This window comes from Acanthaster planci, linkage group LG02 (genome assembly GCF_054643075.1).
Source record: "Acanthaster planci isolate LZ-2023a linkage group LG02, COTS_SCS, whole genome shotgun sequence".
NCBI classification, from domain to species: domain Eukaryota; kingdom Metazoa; phylum Echinodermata; class Asteroidea; order Valvatida; family Acanthasteridae; genus Acanthaster; species Acanthaster planci.
Genome location: NC_141778.1, coordinates 27,642,215 through 27,664,543, shown reverse-complemented (window position 1 = coordinate 27,664,543; position 22,329 = coordinate 27,642,215). Strand labels below are relative to the sequence as shown.

At 41.7% G+C, this 22,329-nt stretch overlaps 1 protein-coding gene across 9 annotated transcripts in view; it reads right to left on the bottom strand.

The window, feature by feature from the left end:
- The window catches only part of zfand2b (zinc finger AN1-type containing 2B), a 107,016-nt gene that overhangs the window by 53,202 nt on the left and 31,485 nt on the right, over positions 1-22,329 (bottom strand). For 6 of the 9 annotated variants that reach the window (XM_087130528.1, XM_087130520.1, XM_087130514.1 and 3 more), the window contains 2 exons: positions 14,960-15,136; positions 10,784-10,899 (listed from right to left, as the gene is read on the bottom strand). In XM_087130528.1, coding sequence (XP_086986654.1) covers positions 10,784-10,899; positions 14,960-15,136 — 293 coding nt within the window. Of the gene's footprint in view, positions 1-4,771; positions 8,627-10,783; positions 10,900-14,959; positions 15,137-22,329 lie in introns of those variants that run through there. The other 3 variants (XM_087130544.1, XM_087130548.1, XM_087130549.1) reach the window with 3 other exon arrangements.

The window sequence follows — 22,329 nt, the reverse complement described above, 5'->3', positions numbered from 1 at the left end:
TCATGTAGCAAATCTCGTCTTTTCGCCGATTGTGTTCGGTGTGACATATCGGGTCTGTTTTCACTTGGGTTTCTGATGACATGTTACTTTTTAAGGTGGAAAGCTTGCGGTAGCACCATGCAAGGATACGATCTCTTTTGTGAGTCTGTATGGTTCTGAAAAGAACCGTGAGAAACTCAACGTTTCGGACAGTATGCTCTGTCAGGAGACTGAAAAGATTTGTGAAATGAAAAGGAATTCCCTGGGAAGAGAAAAAATGTGAAAAATTTTCCCATTTTGGTGTTAACTTTCAATGGCAATTTACTGTACGTCCTAGAGAGTGATGGACCTCAAAACTGAAGTCAAGTCCGTGTCCACATTGTCATCTAGTACCCGGCAGAGAAGACGTTTCTGATAGACTTCTTCATGGTCTGCATCACACCACAGTCCAACGGTTGCATCTTCAATGTAGTGTTTGCAGAAAGGAACTTGCATCGAATTCCCCCACAGCGGCTCACGAAGGGGTTCTTGGGCATGTATCCAGAGCACTTGTTAAAAGCAGTAGAACTGCCTTTATGAGGCAGGTTCTTCTTTGTCAGGAATTATTTTACTTGTGAGACATACTCTTGGAAGAACCAGTCCTTGAAGAGTTCTAAATCCACCAATGCATTTGCTTGGCAAGATCTTGTGATTGATGTGATGAAAACATCATGGGTTTCTAGCCTTGCCCACCATTGTAATTTTCAGCTTGTGGTCACCAGTTTCATTGGCGTAGCAGAGAAGTGTCACCTGGTCCTTTGCCTGCTTGTGGCCCGGTGCAGTGTTCTCACCACTATGGGCGAGAGTTTTGTTGGGTAGCAGTCTCCACAGCGCTGCTCTGGCAACAGTTATCATTCATGTAGGTAGCGATGGTACAGACTTGGACATGGAATCCTCACTTGGGGCCGACAAGCACTCTTCTGACATAGTAAGTTCATGTATCCTGTGCCTTTCTTTAAATCTCTTCAGCCAGCCAGTTGAAACTACAAGTGTGCTGTCTTCAACGTTGATGTGTCTGTCAAGATAGACAGCTTTTGTCAGCAAGGATGGGCCCTGAAACCATGGCTCCTTTACTGCGCTAAGCCTTAAACCATGCGAAAAGCAGCATTCTCAACTGCTCACTGTTTGCTTTCCGCATCATGCCAACTGGGGTATAAATATGGGTTCCCAGAAATTCCTTGATCTTGTCCCACTGCAACTTGTAGATTTCACTGCCGTTGAGCTGCCAGTCCCGTATTCTTGAGCGGTAGCTGCTTGCGAGGCTCCACCATCAATTCCCTTGATGATTTCTTGCTTATCGGCAAGGGTTACGATCTTCCTCTTTCCCATGATGAGCTTGGAAGACTTCGGAATATGCAGCAGAAAAGCGATAAAAACGTAGACGTGTACTCAAGCTCTGTAACCAGCAAAGTGGGAAGATTGTAAGCTACTTTGGCCATTTGAACCTTATGAAAGCGGCCACTGTCTACAAACTCAAAAATCAAAACTACCGCTCAGAATCGATCTCTGCAGCTGTGGCGAATCTAGAGCAATGCCATGATGCATGTGCGGTTTTCTTACACACATGAATGCAGAGTCACAAAACCAGTGTCCATTCATCAATTCTGTTGGCTGCATGTCGTGGCCGCATTAGAAGACGACTTTGAACAAGTGCCGACCGGTGGCTCATATGTTGTTATTTATGGTACCAAGTTTCTCAGCTAGCTAATTACGATTAATTCTTCAACAACTAGTGACTTTCCCTTCTAATCCTTGGGAAAATAATGGCCACTTGTTACTTTCCAACATAAAAAACACTGACTGTTTTATCAAGTTAACGTTCGAGAATTACAAAAAGCAACTGCATAATGTTTAGTAGGTTTTGTGTCCAAAATATTGGGAGCCAAGGACAATTTTCGGTAAAGCTGAATGTTTGGTATAGTGGTGTTCGGTATAGTGATGTTCCACTGTAGCTTGTACCATGCACTCTGGGTAATACAAAGCATACGCAAACCTTTCCCTGTGTTTACACATGGATTAATTATGTTTGATAAATATTTTGAAGCACAATAAGCTTGAATGCATATGCTTTGTAGGTATTTTATCAGAAATTCTTTTTTTTTTCTGGGGAAGAAAAAGTCATTATGAGATCGGCATCGTAGTGCAGCGGATTGATCTTGAAGAGCACCCTCTTGTGTCAGTATATTTTGCTCGCATTTCAGCCTGCACAGTTTGAGGGTTAAAGATGTGTTTTTAATTCAACAAGAGCTTGTGTAATGTGTTGAACTACAGAGATGTTTAGTGGATTTGTTTATATTTCTACAGCTGGAATTGTATGGAGACTTTACTAGTAAAGCTGCAATGTGTACCAGGTGCATGTACATGTAGAGGAATTGATGGAATATTCCCTGTGTACAATGAATGAACAATTCATTTAGTTGTTAGAAAAACTTCTCTGAATGGCCATATTAGGGATCAAACTAGCATATAATTTTAGTATTTTCTCTCAGTTTGTAATGGAATTGGGAGATAGACATCTGCATCGTCACATGTTTAGAATACTTATTTAACAAGAATATTTTCTTTCCTTGTTGTTCCTAATACTTTCCACCGCCACGTGGATGTGCCTTACGATTCACCAACTAAGAGAATAAATTCAGAACTAAAACTCCCTATCTTTGGGGCTCCATTCCTTCAATCTGTCACCAACCACCCTGCTGTAATAGCACTACTTTTGGCTGCCCTCCCTTCCAGTTGTTCCTCATCTGGCTCTTGCTCCAGCCCCCCCCCACATCAAACCTTACTGAAGCAACCCAATATCATTACAGAACCACCACCAAATTAAACCATAGGAATCAAACATTCAAGCTTGTAGGCTTCTCCAGACGTCCCTACCATCACATCGCCGGGAGTTGGAGACAACTGGAAATTAGACTCATCACTGAAGATGACTTTAGAGCGGTCATCAACAGTCCAAATCTTGTGTGCTTTGGCAAATTTTAGCCTGCTCTTCCTATTCTTTTCACTGATTAATGGCTTCTTCCTGGCCTTGGTGTGACTTTGAGCCGGCTTCCAGGAGTCTGCTGTGGACTGTCCTTGATGAACATCTCACATTTATTGAACTTTCCCTCACCTTCTGAAGGTCGCAGGAGGTCAATCGCTGAATTGTTTGGCATGAATAGATTATACAGTGGTCCTCCTGTGCAGTAGAAAGCACAGGATGAAAGGCGTGATTGAGCAACAAAGGAATGTAAGGTGGGAAGATATCAGAGGAAAAATACAATGGAACGAACTGGACCCCAAGTGGGAGGGGTATAATCCGCAGACAAAAGAGAGGGAAAGAATTGAGTGTTAATTGGTAGTTTCCCTCTTGGATGTTCAGGCCATGGGGTTGTATGGTGCGAAGGCGTTTGATCTAAACCTTCTCCCTGATGAAGCGAACAGCATCTTTACGGAACCCAGGTGATTCTTTGCTCTGCAAGATCATGTCAGACATAGAATGGTTAGGAAAGTTAAAGTGGTGGCCCACAGGGGTATCTAATCATTTGGTGTTGACCGTAGGTCTGTGGCCATAGAAACCCTTCTTGAGAGTGTTCTTAGTTTCTCCAACATACTAAACACTGTTGTATTTTCACCCATGCTTACCCACGGCAGATGGTTTGCAGCTTTACAGCCTTGAGTGCTTGAGTCATTGCACACGATAAATTAGAATGGAACATCCACAGGTTTCAGGTTCATACACAAGACTGACTGCCGTGCACAGAGCTGGTGCCAATTAAAGAACCACTCTGCATGCGACGGGCACAGTTCATTGATTTGTTCAGTATTCATCACGAATATTCAACAAGCAACTTCAATACAACACTGCACACCCTGCAAGTGATAAGATATATCTATGACATTAGAAAAGCTACAAGTGATAGTGCCCGTAGTTCTGTGGGTGGTACCAGAGGAGTGTCCAGAGAATGTATCTGATTCCAGGACATGGTTCTGGCAAACAACACATCTGTTAGAATCACACTCCGGGGGACAGTCGATTTAACATGATCAAACACAGTTGGGCACTTTTGATCATGTGGTTAACTAGCCTTCAGTTGTCGGCAACTTTACTGGGGAAGGATAAAACAAATGACAATCAGACATCTCATACAGAGAGAGAAAACAAGAAAAGAAAGCAGCTGTTCTTGACAAAGCAATCAAAGAAGTGCATTGCTGTCTTGACAGAAGGACCTTTGATTCCTTTCCAGTCATTCCAGTAGTGGTCAACTCATGCTCAAAACACACCTGCAAAGACAAAGCCCTCATCGGAGAACTCAATGACACAAGTTCATAAAAATCAAATAAAATCCGGCCTTTAAGTGAACTTGCAGAAGAACACAGATTTCTGGCTAAACACTCTGTTCAACTGACAATCCCACTCGAGTTCATAAAGTGTGAAGAGTAGCTGTGCACATACTGCATGAAAAGTCCAATCCGCACTAAGAGGCTAGTGACTTTTCTACATGAATTCAGTGGGAGCTGTATTTTTACACCAAGACAATCTGACCACCATGCAGGTCATTTTCAGAAATGGCATGAGCTAGCATCAGAGGCCCTGTCTAGAAAGCTGGAGGAGCAACTACTCGATAACAACCTTGCTAGTAGGCCAACACTCAGGGAGATCGAGTCTGCAAGTCCAGGTGTCACAAGGTGCTCAACAGTGCAGCTGACAGGGAACATCACATCAGGCTTGTTCATAAAATGCACACAGCAGTCAACTGAAACACAACAGTCCTTTAAGAAAACACAAATTCTGAAAAAAGTATTTATTGCTCTCTTTGATCTAATAAAGCAAGATGTCCCAATAAAGCAAGATGTCCTGCCCACTCAATCTGCCCATGTCCCTTGCCCTTTGCATGTTGTGTCAATTGTGACCTGTCACTACAAAATGAGCTGAAAGTCGGAATTTTCACAAATTGAGATACTGGTATTTCTACAGAGAAAAAAGATGATCGATGACTCACGATGTCGTGTTGCTGGTAGCGACGTTTCGGCTGCTGGTGCTGCTACCCTTAATCAGGCAACTGAAGTCTGGATGCTGCAGAGTCTGTTATATATCGCTGGACCGTGTCCTCCAGGTGCCCCCCGCCGCGTACTGCGGACGCAGTATGGGTAGTAAAACCGCTGGCACCGGACTACCCATGGCTGCCCCGTCTGTCTGCTCGTAGTACGCTCCACCGTACAGGAAATACGTGGAGTGCAGGACAAACTCTAGTAGGGAGACGATCTTGGTGGGGGAGAGGAATGTCCGGTCAGGCAACTCAGGGTCTTCCTCCAGGCGACGAAGGGCCACACAGCAAACGTCCTCTATGGGGACGTTGGTAGACAACGACTTGACATCGACAGAGATCAACGCCTCGTGGTTGTCAATGTGCTGCCCTCGGAGGAACTCTGCGAAGGCTGAGGAGTTGGGCACGGTGTTCGGTGTGTTGCCAGTCAGTGGTGACAGGATCCCAGCTAGATGCTTGGAGAGGTTGTAGGCAAAGCAGCTCATGCACGAAACGATGGGTCTCAAGGGCGTCCCCGGCTTGTGGATCTTGGGTAGACCATATATTCTGGGGGGCTGCTTGCTGGTGGGACGTAACTTCCGGTAGGTGGTGTCGTCAAGACCTCCAGTCTTGTTGAGGGCAAGCAGCTGGGCTGCGATCTTCCTGCAGAGCCGGTCGGTGGGGTCCTTCTTCAACTTCCGGTAAGGGCCCATGAAGATGAGCTCACTCATCTTGTCCCGGTAAGTGTCGGTGTCGAGGATCACAGGCTCCCTTGGTGCGGACCAGAGGTTTGATCCAAAGGTGCTTGGGAACCACCGAGTTCTTGATGCAACGAACAAGGAAGGTCAGGTTGTTGGAGTCGCGGGTGAACTTCATCCTGCAGCGTTCATACCTACGTATGAGCTTGAGGGCAGTGCGCCCATATGCTGAATCAATAGAAGAGATAAACATGATCACCGCAGTAGATGACGAATAGAGAGAAAAAGGATGACCGACACAGCATCAACAGGGACAGCGGCATCCACATCCCTGGGTTCTGGCTCCCCACCATGTGTCAACACAATCAACGCAGCACCGGAGCACAACGCAGCCACACCGAGGACATGCCCCTTCACGCCCATGGAGTGGAGCATGCGACGCCCGCTGAGGTCACCCATACTACGTCCGCAGTACACGGCGGGGGCCACACGGAGGACCCGGTCCAGCGGTGTATCACAAGCTCTGCAGTATCCAGACTTCAGTTGCCTGATGAAGGCTAGCAGCACCAGCATCCAAAACGTTGCTACCAGCAACACGACTCTATCTCTTCTACTGGTATTTTTCAATTCAACAAAAAAGAGCTCTCCAGTGGTATACATGTACATTGTATATACATACATGTACATGACTATTACATACATGACTATTAGTGACATTATTCTGGCAGTTTTGCATCTTTGTTCGAGGCATGTTTTCACTATTTCAGACCAGGCATGAATAATGCTATCGCCAAAATTGCTGAGAAAATGACATTTTCAAATATATTGTGACCAGTTGAACCAGTTAGGTCGCCTTGTCCCACCACTTCTCTTCCACCTACCACATAATCTATTGTTAATTTTCAAATTCATTTTTCTGCTCATTCCCTTTTTATAATACTTTTTTCTACATATTTTTTTCCTTCTAGTGTCAAGTATGACCAGTCAACCCAATTAGGCCACCTGATCCCTTCACTTCTCTTTGACATTTCTCTCTTCTGTCACATATTGAGCGTGATCAATCGACCATGAGTCACCTGGTCCCTCTTCAGTCTTTCAGGTGTAACTCCATAATACATGTACTGAATGAAACCTAGTTGCGATGCTGTATAGAGCTCCCTCTACCATTGCATTATTCTACTACCCTCTTGGCAGTTGTGTGCAGCAGCAATTTATGCAGCTGTGGATGCACCCATGCTAGCGATTTGAATAGACTTTTTTCTCTGCCCTGCATTCAACCAAAATGTGCAGCTTGGTACTGCACCACCCTCTTTTGTTGGGCGTGGGGTGACTGTTTGAGAGATTCAAAACTGAGTCACTCTGCTGCAAAGCCTTCCAGAGTGAATATCATTTTGCAACTCTAGCACTCTTGCATTGTATGGTGTACTAACTTGTACAACCATTACTGCATTCAATTCCATTGATTGATTGGCAAAATCGTGATCAGCTGCAGGCACTTTGACATCTGCAGTTCCCGTACATGTACTGGCAGCTGGTAGCTGCTGGCATTTGCCAACTTAACTTTGTAGTTGATCTTTTGCAGATCAGTCATTGATTGTCATTTTTTTAAAATATCGAATCTAAGTAATTCACCTGTAAAAGTAACTCAATCTTACACATAAGCATTATTGTACATAAAGAACTTCAGGTCAATACTCATCGGGACGGAAATAAAACCATACAGATATATCTGTGCCAGGATTCTTGTGCCGCCACATTCCTGTTCCTTTTGTTTGTGTTATTTCCCCCTCAGTTTAATACAATATGATCCTGTGAATTAAATAAGAGATGGGTTGCTCTTCCAAATATTACAAAACCTCATAACTATCTTCTGCTTCAATATGACTTTTAACCCGCAAAATAAGAAAGAGCAAGATGCGACTTTATTCTCATTTTGTCGTAACAGGTCACAATTTCTCTTATAATGAACTAATAAGGAAGGTTCATTCAACTCATCTTATTGACAACCAAAGGAGAATGTAGGTAAAAATAATTCAAAATATTAATTATGTATTTTATTGGAAATAAAAAAAGGTGATTATACAACATTATATGGTGCAGACAGGGTTCGATTTACCTGGGTGCACGCATGCACCAGTGCATGTAGATTTTTGCTCGTGCACGTAGTACTTTTACTAAGCATGCACGACATGCATGTAACTTTTTAACCACCAAAATACTCATTTCCTGCATATATTTACCAATAAGTGAGAGTAAGAATAAAGTTTGTTGAATTCTTGACCAGATAGTGTACGAACATGTTTTTCCTTTCTCCCAATCCCATTCCTCATAGCAGATTCACAATACACGTACATGTACATACGCCGTCTTGGCTGTAGCACTAGCACTATTTTTAGAGTGGGAAAGCCCTCACTGATTACACGAGTATGTGACGTCATTGAAGCTCTTCACAATTCCATCAATTGTAGGTACCCCTCTAAGACATAATTCGGGCTATCACAATTGAATCAATTGGGGGTACCCTCCAGGCAATGTTATTGGTTGCGCACATGTGCTCTAGTGCTAGCTGTCAAACTGGTGAATGCATGCAACGTTGTGATTTGATTTTGACCTGGGTGACTGACTAGTCATTGACATTACTTTTAATTCTGCCAAAATGCCTAAGAAAAAAATGAAACCCAGCGCCACAAAAGCATACATTGCTTTTGTTCTGGGGTGCTACCGGTACGACGTCTGATAATACGGCTGATGATACTGACAGCGTTCATCACCAAGGGGGTGATGGGGGTATCGCTGGTGAACTTTTGCCTCGCGGCAGTGCTGAGCCAGAGCTTGTCAATGCAAATATAGATCGCGTTGAACTTCAAACTGCCAGTGCTTGTAGGCCTACAAGTTCTTGTACTGCTGCCGATGCCACGGTGGTGGGAGGGAAGAGAATTGGAGAGAAGATAACTTTTGGTTTGAGTATGATAGAGTAAAATAGGCTATGTACTGTAGTGTCTGTCAAAAATTCAATAAATCAAAGAGGAAGAATGCCCTTAGAGAAGCAAACAGGTGCAAGTTAGTGAGGTTCTGCAATGTTGAGGCTCACAATAAGAATGACCTGCATAAAGCAGCACGAAGGTCCATGACGTTTTAAAATTGGATACGAAAGACAAAGCCACTTGAAAAAACTAGGCACGGCTAAACGAACAAGAAGTGAATAGAATTAAAAAGTACTTCACGACCAGCTTTTATATTACTCAGAAATGTAGACCATTCAGTGATTTTCCCGGGATGATGGAGCTGCAGCTGCATAATTTTGCATGCATGCAAGGAAGTTGCTGAGCAGTATCAGTCCTATCGAACTGATAAAAAATGCAAGGAATTTGTTCATTTTATAACAGCTGATATCTTGGAAAGACAAGTCGTTAATCAGCTTGATGATGACAGTTTCATTTCCATATAAGCCAATGGCAGCAGAGATAAGTCTAACATGGAGCAGGAGATTATTAACGTCACTATGTTGCAAGACCACAAGCATGTAACCCAATATGTAACCCTAGCCTTGGTTCCAAATGCCACAGGAAAGAACATTGCAGACAATATAAAGAGTACTTTGGAAAAAGAACTGAAGCTTACCAAATAGCAAAACAATGTTGTTGCCTGTTGTTTTGATGGGGCTTCTGTCATGCATGGAAAAAACAAAGGTATTTCTACTCTCCTTGCCAAAGAAGCCAACCGCCAGTTGGCTATTCATTGTTGTGCACATATGACTTACATGTAGCTGTGAAAGATATGTACAGAAAGCCTTCCATTTCTGACATGGACAGTGTGATTCAAGCCTAGTACAAAATGCACAAGAATTCCAGAAAGAACTGGGAAGGTCTGCAAGAAGTTGCAGGGAAAGATGCATTGCATGTAAAGGTTCAGCGACCAGTGAAAGTGGTTGGAACAAGATGGCTCACCACCATAGAGCTCTATCTGTGCTGGAACAAACTGGAAGCCAATGATAATCCATTTAGAAGAGTTCCAGAGTAGAATTGCCAAAAACAAGATCAGAGAGAGTGCTAAGGACTGGCTGGATAAGCTAAGATCTGTGATATTCATCCTGATGATGAACTTCATGCTGGTGTACTTTTCAGAGATGGGTGCAGCGCATAATGTAGAATTTTAACTTTTTGGACCTAAAATAAGTATGAAAGCATAAAATGTCACCAAACTTGACCCAAGATGTCGCAACACCACCCCCCGCCATATACAGGAAGACGAAAGACCTTTCATGTAGATTTCCAACTTTTGTGGGCCAAAATCCCTTTTCGGGGTTGTTCAGCCTGTGCAGAGCATGATACTCTTTTGGACTTAAAACGAGAACAGAACATTTTGAGCAATAGTACATTTTCCACTTCATTGAATTTGTCCTTCTTTGTTAAAAACCGTTTCCAATTGTTACCTCTGGCCCATGATTAGACATGAATAGCTTCTCGTGGAAAATTTACTCTTCAAATTTTCTTTTTTTAAAGTTTATTTGGGAAAGGGAAAGGTCTATGGAAAATAGCCTTTGTAGCAATGGTGGAGCTACAGGCCACAGGGCATGTCGAAAGCACTTGCTACCATGTACTGTACATGAACACCTCGCAGCCCTGCAGCAAGCCTGCAGTTAGCGTGCAATGTAAGCGCATACAAAATGGTACCATTTTGCCATTTGCAACCAATTAAACAAACAAATGCCATATGTTGATTTCATTGTCGCGTTTGAGACTGTGGTGATACAGATTTGCAATTGCAAATAATGGCCGCCCTTTACAAAGCACAAAAAACAAAATAAAAACCCCCAAAAATGAGTTTAAGGGAATCACAGTAAGGTTGCCTAAACTAACACTGACTAAAGACAGTTTTCTCATAAGATCCTTCTGAAACTTTCATAAAAGTGACGGATCAAGACCATGAACCAGGAGAGTAATGAGTTTAAAGTATTATGCAACCTGTACTTTGACCTATTCCTCCATGCTTTCATTCACGGTATCTGATGATATATCAGGGTATATGATACAAGTACAATACATGTATGGTAAAACTTACCCTTGCTTTGAAATGATACGACCACTTCCTTGAAAGCCCTTACAATCATGATCTGCGGTGTGTCTATGACGAAGACAAAAGTTACGCTGACATGAAGAACACAGGACAGGAACAAGCTGAAAGGTATTAAAGGAAAGCAAATTTGACCATGGAAATTCTTCATAGAGTCTGCAATCTAAGTGCAAGTGACAAAACATGGGTTAACACCTCAACCTTACTGGACAGATACAAGTATGGTAACAGAGGGACACATGACCAAAATTTTAAAAACCTTCTTCTCTGTTATGAGGACTTTCAAGTCCTACGTACACACTGGAATTATTCTTGTGCTTAGTACATCAGTCAGGTATGGTTTACCAAACCTTGGCTGTAACTTATTCTGTAATCATGTAAATTTTACTGTCATGCTTACTGAAACATTCATGAATGATGAAATATTACATGTACACTGTAGATACACATTAAAATTTTTATTAATTATGATGGCCGTACTGCATGTAGATGTATTGTTCTCTTAAAAGAAATTCTAAGTACCATTTTTGTATCTCATGAATAAGGACTTACTAAGAATTCCATTTGTAAAGTTTCTTTTGGTTCTTAATTTTCGATATTTTTAAGGTGTGGTCTCTAAGGGTGGGACTTTATGATTAATTTGCTAAAGTTTTAATAGTGACATTTGAATTTGCCATTTAACTGTTCAAACGTCTTGCCAACAAAAACAACAAAGGCTAACACATGTCAGCTTTGTTTCCGCCTAACAAATGAATTTTTTAACCACTTGCTGCAGGGTGGTTTGAAAAATGCAGTGCACGCATACAGCACATTTTCAAAATTTTGCATTTTCAGAATTCTTCAAAATTCATGTTTACACCCACACGAACGACTGTCTGACGGCTACTCTAATCTGACAGGCAACCTTCATTGACGCCCGAGTATTCAGTTAGGCCTGCTTCCCTGTAAAAGAGAACCTAGAATTGTGAGGTGTTGCACAATTTCCTTTGTTCCGGTGAATGCCAGTAGCGTCTTTTTGTATGCGGCTGGATTTAAGGCAGCAGCGGTGGTGTGTCCCTCATCAATAGGGCCCTGGAGCACTTTTGTCCGGGTGCAAATCCGCGGGCGCGCCATGCCCAAAACAATGGTAAACTGTTTAAAAACAGTGCCAAATTACCTTCGAAAAATGGAAGTCAAAAAATTATGGCAATTCCCAGCAGCAGGTCCTTTGTTCCGAGTAAGAGTCTTTTGTTACACAGACCAGCTCTTTTGTCCAAAACCGGGCACCCCGGCTCTGTGTATAAGGACATGCTATTAAGGAAATACAGTGCTCAAACATTTTACCTTTAATATCACATGAATTACTACCTGATGACATCATCCTCACACATCAGGTTAATTTTCGTCAAAACCATTTCCCTTTCTATATATCAGCTAGCTAGGATATATCACCTAACGAGGCCATCAGAACATGAAGCCAATTTTCATCTATAACACTTTCCTTTCTAGTTATCTGCAAGGTTTGAACCCAATCGGGCACGTACTTCACGAGGTATAGAGCTTTGAAGAGTGCACCTTTATGGTCCCATGACTTGTCACATGATGACGTCATCATCACATCAGGTCAATATTTGTCTAAAGCTTTCCCCTTTCAAGATATAATTGCAATTGCAAGGTTTGATTTCAGTCTCACATGTACATGTACTTCATGAGATCAGTGCTACATGTACATGCATCACGGGTTAAAAGGCTATATATATCCACTTATCTGAAGTTTTTCATTTAAAAAAAGGCCACCAAAATGCTTCAGACAGCATTGAAAGTATCAGAAGTCTATATAGGGTTAGGAGTCATCATCATCAAGTGCATAATTTCTTTTCTTACAGGGACCAGTTGTATGCACGTTGGATAAACCAACGTTACCTGAAACTGTCATCCTGGCTTTCAAGCTACTGAAACTAACCTACTTGCTAACGGGGCAAAATTGTAGTCTCCTTCAAGCAGTCGAATCGTCGACACTGCAGCAGTCATGTGACTGCAAAACAAAAGGTCATGTGACCACACACACAGGGAAGCCCAAGTGAAAAAAATAGCTGCGCTTCACCTTGTAAAAAAGACTAAAGAATACAAAAGTTTTGCCACACGAAGGTACCACAATAAAGTGGTTTAGTTTAATAATTTTTTTTAGGATGACTCCATTCCCCTGAGGTTCAAATTCATTATTGTCAAGATTTTAATGTATAAGTACTTCGACAAGTGACATTTGACTGGCCGACTGTATTATGATTTGCAACTGTCAACATTTCCCTTTTTTCAAATGAAAAAATGTTCAGATTTGAAATGCTTTTGTATATACAGAAAACATCCTTCCTGCTTTTTTGGTCAATTCCTCATCTACAGGTCTGCTGAATCACTGAGGAAATTCATATTGCTTTGATTTAAAAGTAATTTTGAAACTGAATTTTAAACGATGACTATGGCATCAAAATTAAACTGGTTCTCTGACTCTTTGGGTTAATAGAGCACATTCAGTGTTTTGGTTACCAGCTAATAAATAGAGGCTGATCAACCGCACAATTTGTGTGTGATCACTACTTACCGCACACCATGTGGAGTCTCAGTACCGCTGGAATATTGCACAGTCCGCTCTCGCTTTGTCGTCAATCCCGCCAAAGCAATTTTCATTCATATTGTTTTATTTGACAAAAATACTCTTAACTCAAACAGTAAGCAAAATTAGATGAAAAATATGAATTCCAATGAATTAAAAAGTAGAAATTGCATAAAGCTTGAATTGACTTTTCAACTGTACAGTGAGTTATCAACAGTACCCTCCCCGTGCCGCACAGTTGACAAACCCACTATGTCACATACATTTCTGCTGCACCCATGTAGTTGAGTTCACAACGAATTTGCGTGGTAACGCTGCACGATCCGAAAGTAGGGGGAAAAGCTTTCAGTTTTCGGTAAATTAACAAAAACCAGAAACTCTTAAAGTAATTTTGATTAAGCAGACATTACAGGCAAAGGTTTATATGATTCTCCAATCTGAAGAATTATTTGAAATCACATGTAGTGAGTGACCTTTCGCCTATGAATTTTAGTGTTTCTTTTGCTCTTTTGAACTAGGAAAATTCCGGAACTAAGAAAACAACTGCAGTACAACGGGTGGAGTGGATAACAAACGTTGCCGTCGATCTCTGAACTGAAGTTCCATGTACATGTATAACTGCGGGATTCAGGTTTTCAGCCGCACAGTGATTTTTCAGGAATTGTGCTCTTCAGTAAGAAATTTCACAGACATATTATACATGGACGTTTGTTCCTAATTTATTTACATTTTTTTTACGGGTACCCGGCCCGGAAAAATGGAACCGGGTTTTGATATCGACAGTCAGGTACCCGGCATAGGCCTATTGTCATCATGGAAATGAGAAAATTTCTGAGAGGTTTGCCACCTATATTTTGTCTGGTAACTTGCAGTAAAATAGTCATTGAGACTGATGTACAGTTGCTAATTTATCATTTAATCACCATTTTGACCATGTGCTCATGGATATTCATAAAAACACAGGTCACGCACAAAAACTGTGCACACATAGTAAAAAAACCGAATGGCTTTCACATGCAGTGCAGACTGACTGTGCAAGTGCTTTTGAGTGTTCTAATTAGTGTGACATGTTGCTATGTCTACTCTGAATGTGGTCATCTTGGTTGTTACTAAGTTCCTGGATAAAGGCCAGTTATCAATAAATTCCAAGAATTCTTTACTACAAATGCAAAATGCATGCAGGCACCTAGCTACAGTTTCTGACAGTGTGGATGGAATGAACGAACTTGGTGACTGGAGTTTCTAATAGCATACAAAGGATTAATGATCCGTCTAATGCAATCTGTCATTGATGTATGGGAGTCCATAAACTGTTCCATGAAAAAACACTTTAGACAGAAATCCTGAAAAGGACGCTCTATTTTCTGGGGTACTGGTACACTGTCCACTGACAGTTGGTAAGCTAGCAGACAGGAAGGGGTCGATGGTACATGTACAGTGTACTTGAATCACACAAATAAACTATTTGTGTACAGGTGCATGAAACTTACTCTAGAGGTCAGAACATTTACCAATACAATATAGTAATTACTTTTTACAGTACATGTACTTTTTGTTAGTTGTGCAAGTCTTACCTCTTTCTGTTTGCATCCCTTCAGTGAGCATTTGTTAGAGAATACCCTTCTTTTCTCTTTAGCTGGATCTGATTGACAGTCACTATCAATATGTTGAGATACTTGAATATCTGGAGGCTCCCCTCGCTTCACAGGTATTGGTTTGTTACAGAGGGGGCACACAGGCACCTGCACATCCTACATATATAAAGAGATCAAGCAAACCATGGTTACCCAGGAAACCATCAGTGCACATACATGTAGTTGTCTTCTGAATATTGCAGTTACAGTCTATTGAATCTTGGAATAAACAAACCAAGAACATACCCTACTGCTCATAATAAATAGCCAACACAACACACTGTCGACGCAGTGTTTTATACACAAAAATATCAAAGTATCTAATCAGTAGAGTACATGACATTTAATCTCTGCAAAAATTGTTCAACCTGACTGCAGCTCAAATAGTTTTCAAATTCCAGAAGTTGAGCTGTTGTCAGTAGTCGATCCTTGTGTGTTTGAGATACTACAAAATTATTTTCAAAATTAAAATTTTTCATTTGGACTGATAGGATTGACAAAAGTGACAATGACACTTTTCCTAGTTATGGATCGGTTTCACCAGTTCTGGGTTGCCTCTATAGTTTCTTTGTGCATAAAAAGGAATCAAGCAAAATATAAATCTGTCACCCAGAATCACCGTAACAAGCTGATTTTCTCATGAGGAATAATGTAGTGAAATCTACTGGCAGTTCATGAATCAGAATTCCAGTGAATTAAATAAAGAGAACTGCGTAAACTTTGACACGACTTTTTCAGCTGTGCTAGCTCAAAGATAGCTCAAAGATACTGATCATTCCACATAAACTCACAATGTCACACACAAATCTGGTAGGCACATGTAATTGAGTTTGCCACATGTGCATGATCCAAGGCTAGGAAAAATACTTGTTAAGCTTCTGGTCGGCAAAGTTTTCAACAACAGAGAAGTTAATTCCATGTGATATTTATCTGTTGCACGAGCTTATATGAAAAGTTCAGCATATTAATTAATAATCACACGTTCTGCCCTCCGATTTTTTTTGGTGATTTTTAAGAAACCATGATAACGTGGAAATGTGAGTCGGAAATCTAGCTGAAACTCCTCTCCTGTACATTTTCTGAAAACAAATTTGAATGTGAAGAAGCATTCTACCTTTCACACTAGCACTCGTCTGAAAATGTGATATCAGACATTACTACTCAAAGGTATCCTTTAACAACTTATCCAAAACTTGAAAAGTAAAAAACGACCGTAGTTTTAATATAGGTGGACTTGCTTTTCAAATTGGCATGAAGCCTGGGATTTACATGTATTAACACAGGTTTCCTTGTTCCAGATAGCAAAATTATTAAATCTGATTGCAGCTCAATAATCCTCATTTTCCAGTGAAGCTGTGGTCAGTAGTCACCCTTGTGTGCAGGAGATACTACAAATTACTTTCAGAACTTAAGTTTTTGACTTAGAGGGTCGATGAAAGTTTCTGCAGATTTTGGATCTGGTTAATCAGTTGGAGATTGCTTGAAACCTTCAACCAACTAAAAATGAGTGAGATCAGTTTTTCAGCCAGAACCACTGTACAAAAATGATTTTCTTACAAAGCACTTCTTAATTTAGAGAAAAACCAATTCATGATATCAATGAATTAAAAAAGAGAGCTTGCTTAAATTTCAACTGACTTCTGCTGCCAAACAGCCTCCCACCATCCACACCACATCTTGGCCAACCCATTGTCACAAAAATATGGAACACGAGTGTACTTGAGTTTGCTATGAACATGATGAATGTATGCATCCAGCTACTATCCAACACTGGGCAAAAAATTATAATGCTCAATCTTTGGTACATGTGAATAACTTTTCAAAACAAGCCATAGTAATTTGACACATGTATGTATTAGATGCAAGAGTTAATATGAGTGTTGAGTATTAAAAAGAATTTGGAATACAGCATAGTCATTGACCTACCTGTTCCACCCTGCAAATTTTGGATTTTTTGGATCCTGTGATTTTTTACAATCAGACTATGTCAAAGTGTGAGTTGTCTTGCCCAAAGTCATTTTTAAGAACAAATTTGTACAGAAACGAACTTCTGAAGAACTCCACTGGTGAACAATACAAAAAGGTACCTTTCATTACAAGCATCAGTCACTTTAGTAGAAAAATTTACGTGGTTGGTCAATGCAGAACAAATGAACTTCAATTCCGGATTCTGATTGGCCAGCATAAGTAGCTCATTAATATTCACAATCTTAGCCCAGTTTTCCCAAATTCCACAATGCAATGCCATAAAAGCTGGATGGCTTGCGGTAATGAAATTAAAACAGATACATGCATTTGTTAGACTACCACCTGGAGATGTATATGCGGAATCATGGCATCATCATGACATCATCACCTGATTTATTATAGAATTTTGAATATTTAATTGTTCCCCATATGTTTTTGTACACGTTTTCAAGGCAACATGTTGGTTGTTCAGCAATCTTTAAATGTCATCAAAGTTACACAAAGCAAAGACCTCAAAGAAAGGATACTATGATAATTATATTATGATGACATCATCAAGTAATTTATTATTAAATTTTGAATATTATTAAAATCCATATAAAATCAACCCTAGCCTCCCGCAATATTCTGTTTGCTGCAAGTAGTGGAGTAAAACTGGGCTTTCAATTTATCTTGTGTGGTCAAATCACGTGACCCTTCCTTCTGGTCGAAACCAGAAATGAGCCTATTATCTAAAAGTGGTACTACTTTTCAACGATGTCAGTAGATGGGGGTATAGTATTCTTCAAATCATTTACTTATGACTTCATGTAACTGTCTAGTGCCCTCTAGCAACAGGTTAAAAATTGTGCAAAATGAATTTTGAATCGATGTTTGTGGAAAAGTTTGTCTGAATTGCCTGAAAATTGACAAGGATGATGATCTTCACCCAGTTAACACACATGTGCAATTTGGGGCTGACAACATCACGAGGCCGAAAGTTTTAACAAAATTACCCTTAAATCATTGTAACTCACTAAAATATCTCTCCTAAACACTAAAGTCCACAACTGCCCATTGAAAACTTGAGTAAAACTATCTGCATCCATTGTCTAAAATGTTTGGCTCATTGCATTGTTCATACATGCTGTGCACGGCTGATGAAAAAGTTGCCATTTGCCAACAATGCCGGGAACTTGACCTGTAGGGTAAGAGTCATTGCGGTAAGAGCCATATGCTTTGTACATGTAAAGCGTGTAATGGAGGCCCGCTATTTGGGGGGAATCTGGCAAAATTCCATGTGGCTGGGAAAGCATGTGAGCGTATATTGTCACACTCTACTGTAGAACGAGGGTAGTGGTCCTGCAGAAATTTTGAACTGCGTACTTAACGACACAGCTGTTCAATTCCTGTATGTTTTAACTTCCTTTTTATCAAACCAAAAGAGTTTCCAAAACAGCTCAGTGTTTGTCTACCGATAAACACAATGTTCGTTTCGTTGTCCTTTTTCAGAGTGCAAGGATGCTGGATGTTGGTAGGTACTGTTATAACGTCATGTGCTGCGATAGGCTGGCCAGGTTTGTGATTTGGGAAGGTTGACCATTTGGGACAGGTGAACTTGATGGCCAAGGAAATCCAACTAGCAGTAGGGGCTCTGATTGCTGCTCAATGAGGTTTATTGAAGTAATGATGGAAGAAGAGGGATAGTACATGTACCTATCAGCTTTGAGTCTTGGTCGGATACCATTTGGAGAATGGAACAGGGTGCACGCTTTGCTATTAGGAGAATTAGAATGCTTGATGATGTCCAAGATGAAGATGTCGTCTTGGTGGGATGAAATCGAGCAAAACTTTGAGCGGATGTCTAAGGCTAGGATGAAATGGACACTGTGGTGTTACCTATTCGATAAAATCATCCGTGATGGATACTGTTGGTAATCCACTGCCTGGGAACAAAGAGTTACTAGAAGTAGAAAGGCCAGCCTCACCTAGGTGGGTGATGATGAGGCCTAGAGGGAAAGGCTTGGAGGAAAAACCTTTGGAGAGCTCAAGGACACGAGACAGGCCCAACAACAAAAGAGTTACCTTGAAGGGGAACACTCAATGAATATACTAAGAAAAAAATACCTGAGGGCAGTGTTGTTTGAGGGAGTGGAGCCATCAGGGACAACAATGGTGGATAGCTCTGACGAGAGAATGGTAGTTGTGTAATGCTAACTCTAGTCCTGAATAAGTAGGGACAAATAGGAAACTCGTCTACTGCAGTTGTAGGTGTCTAAGTTGGAGATGCACGACCACTGGCACACCATAACATAGAAAACCATTATTTGTTGGCGTAGAATACATGGAATGCAGGGTGGGCGCATAGGCAAATAGCCCTTCCCAGCTGAAAGGAGGGACCTTTGTATTGCCCAGGCCTGTAGGTGAGAGAACCTGGAGCAGAGCCTCAGCTGCCAAACATTCTCTGTCGTGGAAAAAGACAATACAGTATGTAAACTGTCCAGTACTCAGCCACGTTGTAATGCAGAGTTGGGATAATCTTTCCCTGAGAGCACATGACTGCAAAACAGCTGTAATGTTATTAAGCCGTAATGTTATCAAGCTGTAATGTTGGCAGTCAGGATATGGGTTGTCTTGAGTTCAATCACAGAGCCCGATGCCCAATAGGACAATTGTCTGATTGAACAGGACAGATCTGCCCTAGTGGTTGTACTGCCAGGATGTATCGTGCTGGAAGTTGCCTGGACTTCCGGATGTTGAAGAGACTTCCCAATCACTGAGACCTAGAAGGTCAGGAGGGGAAGCACCTCCTGTAAATGTGGATGGGTTGGTGGAAGTCGTCAGCTGTATGCAACTAGATGGTTATGTATCAGCTGTCAGCAAAGTTGTAACAGGATGAGGTCCATTATTAAAACTGGGAGGTCGATCAGGGTCCCAATTTGGGCCGGAAGTGTCACAAAGCCCCGGTGGCATAACAGTCCAAACGGTGGCATCGTCCGATGCTACGGGAGGCTGAGGACCGCACTGAATTGCAGGAGTCTCCAGTGGGAGAAGAGGTGGAGCGTGTCGAACCCACTGTAGAACCTGTTGCCCACTGGGAGGGAGTTGACTGGCCCGGCTTCCGAGTGGGCACCGCCCGGTGGGCAGAATGGGGGGACCCAGGGCAGACGGCAGACCGTCACTCTGTGAGCTGCTGGGTCATCGGAAGGCAGGGTCATCGGTAGGCAGGGTCACCCGGGGATGCAGTAGGTAGCGATGCTCAGTACCTGCAACATAGAAAAGGAACCGCTCATCATTCTCTGGTCAACACTACTGTGATCAAGGGTAGTGTTGCAGCATAGCTCGATCAACCCGATCTGTAGATATGTGAAGCGGGCGTCGATGACCCAGTGTAGTGTTGTGGCCCAGCACGCTCAATCTGGTGAGTAGGTGTACTGAGCAGTCATCAGTGATCAAGGGCAGTGCTGTGGTACCGCTCGCTCAGCCCGATCAATTCTGGTATTGATCATCAGGCTATTGTTGTGGCATAGCTCATTCAACCCAATCATGTAGATAAAGGAGCGGGGTAGTGTTGCGGCATAGCTCGCTCAACCCCGGCCTATTCAATCTATTGGGTCTCTCCTCGCCGAGGCCATTAATTGGATAATGGAAACCGTGCTACAAAGGAGCGGGGCAGTCCACCAAGCTCCGCTCCACGGCCAGACCCATATAGCGTTGGGCCGTTATTATTCGAAAGCACACACCATATAGAGAACAAAGGGCTGCCCAGCCCTGTTCAACGGCCACACCCAACACAATGCATCACAGTAGGTTACATCCAAACCTGTATATGATGCACAAAAAAAGGGGCAGAAAAGAACAACAAAATATATGAACTACGAGATACGAAATATGAGAATAAGTACTATAAGAAATCACTCTTTATTCTTAAACAGAAATCAAGTCAATTCACAAACGCAAAAGGCACGGAACTCAAAACTCCTTAAATGAAATAAAAGACAAGTCCATAAATGATAGGCGATGAGAAAAGAAGAACGAACATGGCAGCAGGACAGCAATGCATTGTGGAGGGTCAAGGGGCAGAATACATAATCAAGTCTTTTCAGAGAATTGCAATAGGCACTTAGGAAATTTGCATATGTAGGCTGGGCAGGGGTACATGTATGTGAACGCAGGAGACTGTATGATTTAAAATCAAACAGATACAAGGATTCTGCCTCTCAACAAAGAGTGCCAAGGTTTGGTTTGGTTCGGTTCGCGGTCAGAAATGTATTCACATGTACGTATCCACATGTACATGCACGTGGCCAAAGGGGCGATTTACGGATAATGGCATTTTGTTATTTGCAATTTTGGAACATTTATATAACAGGTTTTGCCCTTACCCAACGTTTATGTATTAAGAAACACTGTATGCTCAGTGCTCATTGTGGAACAACTACTAAGAATCTTGAAAATGCTATCACAACATATACGTACAACAACTGGACCAAACAAAAGACAAGTTTACAGGCCACCTCGCTCACAAAATCTGGTTGCGTGCGTGCTGGTCCCCCCGGCAAAATCAGCTTCTCTCTGGGGTTGCCTTATAAAGATCGAGCAGGAGTCCTACCACGATCAACATGCACCCAATCAACCTTTTGGGGATTAACATACATGATGTTGTCTGAGTATACTGTACATAACCATAATTGGATGTAGTGAGAATATAGCATTGTTGAGCGATGGAAATGCTGTAGGTAGCATCTTCTATGCTAATTATTAGTGAATTCTCACCATGTGCGTTTTACAACAATCAAGTGATGAAGGCCATCAAATGTCCAAAGACACACATATACCGAGGTTTGCATAGTCAAATTCATCAAACTCACTATCTATTTTTCGTGGTGTGTTGGCTTTTTTTTAATCAAGCTTGGTTTGAAAGTGCCATGTTCGATGATTTTTGGTTCGGTTCGGCGGTTTGATTGCAGCAAGAACATTTACTGAGGAGCATGACAAGAACTGTGTAACCAGTTTTCGGGCTCCATTTTGCCTTTTACATGTTCAACCAATATTCAGCAAACAGTTGTTTATAGCAGCTTTGGGTCATTGCCAAGGAAAAAGCATAGGAACTTCATGTGGGCGCGCAGCTGTCAGGATATCAGTCTCAGTTCCAGGTTTCAGTGATTATTTTTGTAGAGCACCCTTCCATGGTTCTGGACTTAACGCTTGCCATAAAGAGGACCCATTATGCATGATCTGCCATTTAGCACTGGGGTCTTGGGGAAAGACTAAACGATGATCGAGGAAACCACAAAATCTTCACAAAAGGCCATCAACAAGATATCGTATTGGGTCTTGCTCTAGGTGTAGATTGGCCAGTT